General features: G+C 38.6%; 2 protein-coding genes across 2 annotated transcripts in view; one reads left to right on the forward strand and one right to left on the reverse strand.

Moving 5' to 3' along the window:
- Positions 1–5,359, forward strand: part of LOC107574979 (DCN1-like protein 2) — an 8,641-nt gene extending 3,282 nt beyond the window's left edge. Inside the window, exons 3-7 of the mRNA XM_016261397.1 lie at positions 357–525; positions 905–1,035; positions 2,410–2,492; positions 4,538–4,634; positions 5,141–5,359. Coding sequence (XP_016116883.1) covers positions 357–525; positions 905–1,035; positions 2,410–2,492; positions 4,538–4,634; positions 5,141–5,220 — 560 coding nt within the window. The 3' untranslated portion in view covers positions 5,221–5,359. The remainder of the gene's footprint in view (positions 1–356; positions 526–904; positions 1,036–2,409; positions 2,493–4,537; positions 4,635–5,140) is intronic.
- A 922-nt stretch (positions 5,360–6,281) lies between these two features.
- On the reverse strand, positions 6,282–10,884 carry LOC107574978 (lysosome-associated membrane glycoprotein 1-like). The gene is made up of 4 exons (XM_016261396.1): positions 10,723–10,884; positions 9,668–9,870; positions 9,470–9,592; positions 6,282–6,692 (listed from the first exon to the last, which is right to left on the reverse strand). The coding sequence occupies exons 1-4, from the start codon at positions 10,880–10,882 to the stop codon at positions 6,282–6,284; spliced, it is 897 nt and encodes a 298-aa protein (XP_016116882.1). The 5' UTR covers positions 10,883–10,884.
- Between the last annotated feature and the right edge of the window lie 958 nt (positions 10,885–11,842).

Genomic DNA, 11,842 nt, shown 5'->3' on the forward strand with positions numbered 1-11,842 from the left:
CGTTTTTGTGACAAATGAGGACATAAATGTGTATAATGACAAAGGTATGACAGGTATTACAAGGAGAAGGTGACTTTTCAGGACATTACCCCATGTCCCCACTTTTCAAAACGCTTATAAATCACACAGAATGGAGTGTATTGAAAATCTGAAATAGCAGAAAGTCTCCTGTGAGGGGTAGGTTTAGGGGTAGGGTTGGTGTAGGGCAATAGAATATACGGTCTGTACAGTATAAAAACCATTACGCCTATGGAGAGTCCCCACTTTTCACAAAAACAAACCTGTGTGTGTGTGTGTGTGTGTGAGAGTGTGCGTGTGTGTGTTTGTACCTTCATTCGTGCTGCTTGCGTCTGCAGATCCACAAGATGAGAATAAGATCGGCGTCGAAGGGATCCAGCAGTTCTGTGACGACCTCGTGCTGAATCCCGTCAGCGTTAGCGTCCTGATCGTGGCCTGGAAGTTCAGAGCGGCGACGCAGTGTGAGTTCAGCCGCAAAGAGTTCCTGGATGGCATGTCAGAGCTGGGGTGAGACTGTATTTTCAGCATCATTCCTCCAGTCTTCAGTGTCACATGATCTTCAGAAATCAGTATAATATGCTGATCTGCTGCTCGAGAAACATTTCTGATTATTATCAGTTGAAAACAGTCGTGCTGCACAATATTTTTGTGGAAACTGTGATGCATTTAGAATTGTGGGTAATTATTCATTAATGCTTCATATCAATTATGAAACTGAAATTCAATTTTAGCTATAAAGCAGCTCTACACAAGACAACAAAGAGAAATAATCAAAGAAAAAGAAATGAGATCTCATGACGAAGCCTGTTTTAAGGCAGTCTGATATTATTTCCACGCAGATAGAGTATTTGATCCCTGTGTGTTTTGCACGTGTTGGTTTGTGTAGGTGTGACAGTCCAGACGAGCTGAGGACTCTTTTACCCAGACTAGAGCAGGAGCTGAAGGATTCTGGGAGATTCAGAGACTTCTATCAGTTCACGTTTAGCTTTGCCAAAAGTCCCGGACAGAAGGGTTTAGGTGAGCGATTAGTCTAGTGAACATCAGCTCTGCTGTTCCCTACACAGGGATCGTGTTTTGGTCTTGTTTTCAAGTGCGAACATCTAATGATAAAGCGGAGAGTTCCGGTGCTTGGCTCTGATTGGCTGAGCCGTGTTCGAAGCTGTTGTAAATGACGCTACAAAGTAACACACACCTTTGTTTACGTTTGTGTGTTGCTCGGCAACCACTTTGTAGCAACCACAACTGTTTCTGAGGAGCTACATTGTTTGGTGGAAGAATACTGTGTTTATTAATATCATTACACTTTATTTGCTCTGCTTTATTTTGTGAAACCTTGCTACGTATATGGAATAACCGTTTTATAAAAGCTATAACCTCCATGAAGCCGTGGTTTACAGTGAATTAACCTAACAACGCCCCTTAGCTGTTATAAATTCACTGTAAACCACGGCTTCACGGGGATTATTGCTTTAATACCCTTAAATCAGATACATTTACTGGAGAAACACAATGACAGAAGATAAGTCGTCTTGTTTTATGAGAAACTGAACAGAATGAAGTGAAAACAAGAACAAATATCTATCAACGCGGAATGAAAACTTGCCTTCCCTAGTAAAAAAGTAATATATTTAAAATACTTTTAAGTATAGTTCAAATCTATTAACATATTTACTGACAGATAACTCGAGACTTACTGATGTAAAAATTATAATTAAACTGTATTTGGCGTACTACTGGTGCACAATGCACATTTCTTAATATTAAGTCTAAAATGTGTTTTAATGTCACCTTTGATGATCTTGGAATAATATCGGTCTTTAAACTATTTAACGTGTACCTGAAGAATACTTGCAATAGTTTAGCACAATCAAATACACTGAGCATCTCTTTAATTGGACTACTTCCGGACAATTAAAGTGCATTAAGTGCAAAATTAGTTGTTACTTTAAGTATAGCTACCAGTTTAGTATACTAAAAGTACAATTGCAGGGCATTTTATTAAGCACATAAATATGAAAATGTATACTTAGCATGAAATAAATGGATTTCAAATACATTTAAGTATGTTTATTTTTCACTAGGGTTCGTTTTGAATTAAGTTGATTTTTCTGAGCCATTTTGAACTCATTTTGATCATTTTCTCATAAAACAAGACGACTCATCTTCTGTCATTGTGTTTCTCCAGTAAATGTATCTTGATGTTAGAATCTTTAGACGGTTTCGCTGGAAGACGAGAGGAAGAGCAGCACTTTCTGCAGTGTGATCAGAAGATTCTGTACAAGTTGCTAATGCTTGACACATTGTGTTCCATTCAGTTTATTCCTTACATTTTCTTAAACTGACCTTCACGAACCCTGCGCCAGTGCCTCACGGTGTCTTGCTCTGTCTCAGATCTGGAGATGGCCGTGGCCTACTGGAATCTCATTCTGACCGGCCGCTTTAAGTTCCTCGACCTCTGGAGCACTTTCCTTCTGGTACGTCACTTATTAAATAATTATAATCACAAACCACAAGCTTTTCATGTCACTGTAATACTCACGCTTGTGTGGAAACACGCAAAACACACTTTCACTGCATCACTGATCTGATCGACATACTAAACTAAACCAGTTGAGGTCAAAAGTTTACACCCTTTATTACAGAAGCTTCAGACGCTCGCTGATGCTCCAGAAGGAGAAACCATGCATCAAGAGCCGGGGGTGAAATCCTCAGTGTGAAAAGATGCATCTCAAAATCATACAGTCACAGCTGGAAAGGGTTCAAATACACAAAAGTGCTGCAAAACCAAAGAATGTGCAGGAGCTGGGGGTTTTTCTGAAGAACAGCAGGCAGTTTAACTGTTCAGGACAAACAAGGGACTCGTGAACAACTATCACTAAACACAAAAACACACAGCTGTGGATCATTCAGCTAACAACACAGTATTAAGAGTCAAGGCTGAGAATGCAGCGTGTGATTCTGCTCTCTCAAACACGCCTGTTCACGTACCTGTGTGGCGATTCATTCTGCATTAAGAGGTTTCTGATGAACCCACGGTGGTTTTCTTCTCATCCGTCTTGTTTCTGTAAAGGAGCATCATAAAAAATCCATCACTAAAGACACGTGGAACCTACATATTTACTGACAGATAACTCGAGACTTACTGATGTAAAAATGATAATTAAACTGTATTTGGTGTACTACTGGTGCACAATGCACATTTCTTAATATTAAGTCTAAAATGTGTTTTAATGTCACCTTTGATGATCTTGGAATAATATCGGTCTTTAAACTATTTAACGTGTACCTGAAGAATACTTGCAATAGTTTAGCACAATCAAATACACTGAGCATCTCTTTAATTGGACTACTTCCGGACAATTAAAGTGCATTAAGTGCAAAATTAGTTGTTACTTTAAGTATAGCTACCAGTTTAGTATACTAAAAGTACAATTGCAGGGCATTTTATTAAGCACATAAATATGAAAATGTATACTTAGCATGAAATAAATGGATTTCAAATACATTTAAGTATGTTTATTTTTCACTAGGGTTCGTTTTGAATTAAGTTGATTTTTCTGAGCCATTTTGAACTCATTTTGATCATTTTCTCATAAAACAAGACGACTCATCTTCTGTCATTGTGTTTCTCCAGTAAATGTATCTTGATGTTAGAATCTTTAGACGGTTTCGCTGGAAGACGAGAGGAAGAGCAGCACTTTCTGCAGTGTGATCAGAAGATTCTGTACAAGTTGCTAATGCTTGACACATTGTGTTCCATTCAGTTTATTCCTTACATTTTCTTAAACTGACCTTCACGAACCCTGCGCCAGTGCCTCACGGTGTCTTGCTCTGTCTCAGATCTGGAGATGGCCGTGGCCTACTGGAATCTCATTCTGACCGGCCGCTTTAAGTTCCTCGACCTCTGGAGCACTTTCCTTCTGGTACGTCACTTATTAAATAATTATAATCACAAACCACAAGCTTTTCATGTCACTGTAATACTCACGCTTGTGTGGAAACACGCAAAACACACTTTCACTGCATCACTGATCTGATCGACATACTAAACTAAACCAGTTGAGGTCAAAAGTTTACACCCTTTATTACAGAAGCTTCAGACGCTCGCTGATGCTCCAGAAGGAGAAACCATGCATCAAGAGCCGGGGGTGAAATCCTCAGTGTGAAAAGATGCATCTCAAAATCATACAGTCACAGCTGGAAAGGGTTCAAATACACAAAAGTGCTGCAAAACCAAAGAATGTGCAGGAGCTGGGGGTTTTTCTGAAGAACAGCAGGCAGTTTAACTGTTCAGGACAAACAAGGGACTCGTGAACAACTATCACTAAACACAAAAACACACAGCTGTGGATCATTCAGCTAACAACACAGTATTAAGAGTCAAGGCTGAGAATGCAGCGTGTGATTCTGCTCTCTCAAACACGCCTGTTCACGTACCTGTGTGGCGATTCATTCTGCATTAAGAGGTTTCTGATGAACCCACGGTGGTTTTCTTCTCATCCGTCTTGTTTCTGTAAAGGAGCATCATAAAAAATCCATCACTAAAGACACGTGGAACCTGCTGCTGGACTTCGGAAACATGATCGCAGATGACATGTGCAACTACGACGAGGAGGGCGAGTCTGATTCATCAGCTTCACTATTTCAGACTGAAACGTGTCTATTTTATGTATTTTTTTTAGAATAATATGCACTGATTAATTGTTCACAAAGACATTATATTAATGCATTTGGCAGATGCTTTTATCCAGAGCGACTTACACTACCAGTCAAAAGTTTTTGAACATTAAATGTTTCTCGAGCAGCAGATCAGCATATTATACTGATTTCTGAAGATCATGTGACACTGAAGACTGGAGGAATGATGCTGAAAATACAGCTGCGCATCACAGAAATACAGCACAGTTTAACACATACTCACAGAGAAAACAGCTGTTTTAAATAGTAAAAATATTTCACAACATTACTGCTTTTGCTGTATTTTGTATCAAATAAATGCAGGCTTGGTGAGCAGAAGAGACTTCTTTTGACTGGTAGTGTGTACGTATAGAAGCATGACTCGTTGCTTTGTCAGTCATGACATGAATTCAGTGGGTTAATGGTGATTGTGTTTTGTCATCAGGTGCATGGCCGGTGCTCATCGATGACTTTGTGGAATTCGCTCGGCCGATCGTGATGACGGGAAAACACAAGACTCTCTAACGAGCGCTGATGAGGAGGCCGAGTCCCTCTACACTGACTTTTTCAATAAAAAAACAAGAAATGCATTTAAAATACACAGAGAGAGTTTGTATATTGTGAGTGTGCTGCTGTTGAGATCAGCGGCGTCCCCGACTGAATTACATCTGTGTCCCTGCAGCACAAAAGCAGTGTTGAGTCGCTGGGGGATATTTGTAGCAATAGCCAACAATACATTGTATGGGTCACAATTATACATTTCTCTTTTATGCCAAAAATCATTAGGATATTAAGTAAAGATCATGTTCCATGAAGATATTTAGTACATTTCCTACCGTAAATATATCAAAACTTAATGTTTGATTAGTAATATGCATTGCTAAGAACTTCATTTGAACAACTTTAAAGATGATTTTCTCAATATTTAGATTTTTTTGCACATATTGTGAGTGTGCTGCTGTTGAGATCAGCGGCGTCCCCGACTGAATTACATCTGTGTCCCTGGAGCACAAAAGCAGTGTTAAGTCGCTGGGGGATATTTGTAGCAATAGCCAACAATACATTGTATGGGTCACAATTATACATTTCTCTTTTATGCCAAAAATCATTAGGATATTAAGTAAAGATCATGTTCCATGAAGATATTTTGTAAATTTCCTACCGTAAATATATCAAAACTTAATGTTTGATTAGTAATATGCATTGCTAAGAACTTCATTTGAACAACTTTAAAGATGATTTTCTCAATATTTAGATTTTTTTGCACCCTCAGATTCCAGATTTTCAAATATTGTCCGATCCTAACAAACCATACATCAATGGAAAGCTGATAAACATCTCAATTTCAAAACATTGACCCTTATGACTGGTTTTGAGGTCCATGGTCATCCTGCACCCACTTGTAAAAAAATATAAAAAATTATATCTGGTGTCTGAATAATTTTTGGCTTGACTGTAAGTGTGAGAAGAACAGAATCCAGCTGGACTATAAGCTGCATAATCCGTCAGTAGATCTTGAGTGTGTGGTGTGTGTGTGGGACAGTAATGCACTGCTCTGAGGGTCCTGGAGCAGATGACAGACCCTCTTACCCTGGTGCCACGGCTGTTGCCTTTTTAGGAGACACCTGATCGCAGCTCAGCGCCGCCACACAAAGAGCTGCTGATAAAGTCTGGAGCGAGTTCAGATGATGAAGCCATGCAGGAGTAAACAGAGGGCTGGGCTCACACACTCTCACTGTGTCCTCCGGCCCTTCCGGAGCTCGATCTGATGCTGTAGGATCTCCAGCACCTTCATGGAAAAGTTCCAGGCTGCGATGGTTCTCGGAGGAGTGGGAGACGCGCTGGGATACCATACGGGCCGGTGGGAAATGTGCATCTCCGGGAAACAGATCCAGCAGGAACTGGCCGCTCTCGGGGGCCTCGGGGCCCTGAAGCTGGACGCTGATAACTGGCCCCTCAGTGACGGAGTCCTGATGCACATGACCACTGCAGAGGCGCTGATCACCGGTGAGGGAGACTGAAGCAAAACTATGTGTATGAGGGTTTAAAATGTTTTTTTGTAAAAAAAAGAAGAAATTAATACTTTTATTCATCAAGGATGCATTAAATTGATCAAAAGTGACAGTAAAGTCATTTGTTACAAAAGATTTCTATTCAAATACAGTTATTTTGAACTTTCGATTCATCAAAGAATCTCATAATTAGCTTATCTTATAATTTTGACTCTTTAATAATAGTTACTTTTCATCTCAATTTAGAGTTTTTTTGTCTCATAGTTGACTTTGATCTCTTTTTGACTTATGTCACAACTGTTACTTTTTATTTTATAATTAAGATGTTTCGTCTCATAATTATGACTTAGTGTTTATTAATTATTTTTGACTTTTTAACCTCATATTTTTGACTTTTTATCTCATAATTGACTTTATCTCATAATTGTGACTTTTATCTCATAATTTTGACGACATAATTTACTTTTTATTTTATAATTAAGACATTTTATCTCATATTTCTGAATTTTAATCTTATAATTTTGACTTTTTCTCAAAATTATGGTGTAGTATCTCATAATTTCCACTTATGAGATAAAAAGTAATATTCATGACATAAGTCAAAATTGAGATAGTACACCATATGAGAAAAATTGAAAATTGTGAAAATAGTCATGATGATGAGACAAAAAAGTCCTTATTGTAAAATAAAAGGTCATAATTATGATTTTTGTTTTACTTTTTATCTCATAATTTTGCCTTTCCATCACATAATTATGACTTAGCATCTCATAATTTCAACTTTTTGTCATGATTGACTTTTCATCTCGATAGTTCAAACAAATGCTGTTCTTTTGAACTTTTGAACTTCAGTAATGATGCTGAAAATTCAGCTTTGATCACAGAAATAAATTACAGTTTAATATAGATTCACATAGAAAACAGCTTTTTTAAAACTGAAATAATATTATCAAATAAGTGAGCAGAAGAGACTTTGATTGGGTATGTTAGTCAATAACATCAACCATTACTAATTGTTGCTCTTAATTCTGGGAAACTGTCCAATGTCATTTCAGAACACTGTGAGTGTATTAGTTCCATATCTATAAATGTACCACTGAAGTTCATGTGTAAGCTGTTTCCGCTTGTGTTGGCTCTCAGAATAGGGATGAATCCATGTGAAATCCCTCTGCTGGCCGCGGCGTCCCACACTAACTCTCTGAAATGTGAATTCTATCTTTCTTTCCTCACACAGACGTGACACGGATGCTTTCCTCCACATGACTCACACACACGTCCTGACATAATACCAGGTTTTGCAAGTTTATGCTTAAACTCAGTAAGTGACTTTTGCTCTTAATTCTGCTGTAAGTGAGGTTTTCATAATAGCAAACATATATAATGATGAAACAGCACTAAGAGTCTCTTTAGCCAATCAGACATGCTCTGTGCCTGTCAATCATGTTTTCTGGGTTGGCTGTTATGATGGAGGGGGTGGGGTTTAGGAGAGAGGGTGTGGTCAAAGCAAGGGTGGGCGGGTCTAATTCAGTGACTAACACTCACAGAGTTCCTCCTGAAGGTTCATTCACAGACTAAGGCTTTTTCATCAGCTCTTCACTTCAGTGACTCTAATGCACATGCTACACTTTTCCTACAGTCCTAAAGACTTTTAACTGGCTTTGTTAAAGTTTGACAACTTTGAAAAGTTTAAAGAAGTTTTAAGTTGAACGGTTTTCAGTTTGAAACAGCTTGAAGTTTAAAGTAGCTTTAAAAGCTTAAAGTTTGAATGTTTTGAAGGCAATACAGAGACAGATAGATAGATGATAAGGACCTCAGAGTGGTTGCTAGGGTATTCTAGGTGGTTGCTAAGGTACTCTGGATAGTTGCTAGGGTGTTTCTATGCGGTTGCTAGGGTACTTGGAGTGGTTGCTATGATGGTTGCTAGGCTACCCAGGGTAGTTGCTATGTGGTTGCTAGGCTACCCAGGGTAGTTGCTATGTGGTTGCTAGGGTACTCGGAGTGGTTGCTATGTGGTTGCTAGGTTGGTTTGGCTAGTTGCTAGAGTGTTGCTTATATATATATATATATAAAAGCATAGCTGATATTTGTCTACAAAACTAATTTAAATAATTTATGCAAACACCTTTGAAAAAAATGAAAAGATCATAATAAACTCAGTGTCCAGTGTTGTTATTGTTAACTGGAACTATTATAAATTATTATTTTTTAGCCTTTGAAGTTTTATTTTTAAAAAGTTAAATAATTTAGTTTTTAGCTTTTTAAAATAAATTATATTTTAATATATGCAAAATGCTAAAAACAAGAAAATAAATGCTGAACAAAATATTAATTATAATCAAAGATAATTACAACTTTAAATGCTCAAATAAAATTGTAATTCTTAATTTGAACTATTAGAATCAATTTGGTTAGCTGAAATACAATAAATATTAGATTAAAAAACTAAAACAATTAGAAACGTAGATTACTGTTATTATGAATGTTGTAAATTACTAAAATAAAACTAAAGCTATATATTTCTGAAGATCATGTGACACTGAAGACTGGAGGAATGATGCTGAAAATACAGCTGCGTCTCACACTTGCGCACTCTCGCGCACACTCACACTCTCTCTCTCTCTCTCTCACACACACACACACACACACACACTTGCATTCTCTCACACACTCTTGTGCACTCTCACACTCTCTCACGCACTCTCTCCCACACACACACACACACGCACACGCACACACACACACACACACACACACGCACTCACCAGTGTGAAGGTGAAGGTGAGGTTGGTGAGATCCTCCGTCAGCACCAGTGTGGCGACAGTGAACCCACACGACCCCGAGGCTGTAGTTCTGTTGGGCTGCAGGTTCACGACCTCGCTGACCATCTGCGGAGGGTCAGATCAAAGGTCAGCAGCGGTCAAACACGTGGCAGCAGCAGGAAGTGTGTGTGCGTGCATCACCTGGTTCAGGGATTTGGAGCGGTGCGTGACGTTGAGCTGCAGCCCCATGAGTGCCAGCAGACACGCGGTGCCGTTGCGGTTGGTGAGGGTATAGTTTCCTCGCTCCGGAGCGGGCAGCGGGACTGGAGACGGGGCGGCGGTGGTTCTGGGCGACTGAGTCGGGGCAGTGGTCGTAACCGTCTGATCAGCACTGCAAACGCTCTCTACACACACGAGACACGCCACAAATTCACCCAGATTCAGTCATAAACAGGAAAATAACGGTTCATGTTGCAAAATTCATCAAAACTAATTCACTATCAGCTGTAAAGCAGCTCTACAGTAGACAATAGAGTCATTATTCAGATCAATGTTGATTGTCACTAATATAACTAACAGGACATTTACAATAAGAGACACCCATGACATTTAATCAGTTTTTTTCATTTTATTTTTATTTGACTCGTACAACTTGTCCTTTCAGTATTTTTAAAAATGACAGATTGAGAACCATTTCTGATATTTATTATTATAGACATATTGTCATCAACTGTTATCAACATTGTCATGTTATGAAAAACAAAATAAAGATATTGAATTAGCTTTGAATTATTTCAGTTTTCATTTTAGTTGTGTGCTTTTGTCATTGTTTTTTTTTTTTTTTTTTTTTTTGTAGTTTTAATGACATTTTACGCCAGTTTAGATTTTATGTCCTTTTATCGTTTTTATTACTTTTGGTTCTGTATTTATTATTATTTCACTAGTTTTAGTCATTTTAGTAGTTTCATTTGAATTATTATATTTCAGTTACCTGACAAGGTAACATTTCTCATTTTTTTATCTCCATGTTTTTCTTTTATTATGTTAGCCGTATATTTGAATTAAAAATATATATTTTTTTATTAGTTTTCGTTAACAACACTGCTCCGTTTTTTTTGATGATGACCACTTTCCAGAAAAGAACCCAAGGGATGATTCATTCACATCCAGCCACTGTGCATGCTGGGAAACCAACATATGATGTGGGATCAACAAGAACGTGTAAAACGGCACTTAATTCAGTGTCAAGAAGGTACCGTCTGTGCTGAGGTTAGCTCCGCGCATGTAAGCCTCCATGCGCACATCAGAGAAGGTGAGGTTGACCTCGGCGCTCAGACTGACGGTGCTGGAGCTCACACACCTGTAGGTGCTGTTTAACCTCGCTGAGATCTCCGTCGCGTTCGTCATCACCGTCATGAGCACTGCGAGAGAAACACACGTCGAGTGTGTGTGTGTATACGAGTGTGTGTGTGTGTGCGTGTATACGAGTGTGTGTGTGTGTGTGTGTATACGAGTGTGTGTGTGTGTGTGTATATGTGTGTGTGTGTATACGAGTGTGTGTGTGTGTATACGAGTGTGTGTGTGTGTATACGAGTGTGTGTGTGTGTGTGTATACGAGTGTGTGTGTGTGTATATGAGTGTGTGTGTGTGTGTATATGAGTGTGTATTGTACCGTTCCATTGGTGGTGTTGTAGGTGATGCTGAAGCTGGCGTTGAGATCTGCTTTAATGCAGGTGGAGTTTCCATCCATCACCTCAAACTTCACAGCGTGAGCTGCAAACACACACCCTGAAACACAACCATCATCATCACATCATCATCGTCAGTGGATGTGAATGCGTCGTGAGCCTCAGCGTCCAGCAGAGAGCGCCGTCACACTGATGCTGGAGCACTGACCTCTGAACACATCCCACATTAAACACACATCCATCAGTGCCATTCTCACACCATCTCATTCACAACAAATAATATTAAGCTGCAATTCACAACCCTATTAGCACATGATTTCACACACTTTAAAAATTTAATTGTGAAGATTTAAGTTTATTGCCACATCAGCTTCACAAGCTATTTCATGGCAAACACAGATTATACATTAGAAAAATAATACAGTAGTACACAATACAAAATACAAAAATAAAATAAAGCAATTATAAAAAGTTTTGTACATAAAACTCTATAAACGATTCTTTAGATTTACTTCTGAAAGAAATTGAAAAGGTTTTTCTGGGTCCATCTTATAAAACAAGTCCTTCAGAGGTTCATCATTTGAACATGACGAGAAAAACATGTCATCGTCTCACAATAATCTCATTCTATTTCACAATTTTTTTACATTTAAAAACAACATTAATACCCAAACTAACAGAGACAGCT

This window comes from Sinocyclocheilus grahami, unplaced genomic scaffold (assembly GCF_001515645.1).
Source record: "Sinocyclocheilus grahami isolate Dianchi unplaced genomic scaffold, SAMN03320097.WGS_v1.1 scaffold2424.1, whole genome shotgun sequence".
Classification (NCBI taxonomy): Eukaryota; Metazoa; Chordata; class Actinopteri; order Cypriniformes; family Cyprinidae; genus Sinocyclocheilus; species Sinocyclocheilus grahami.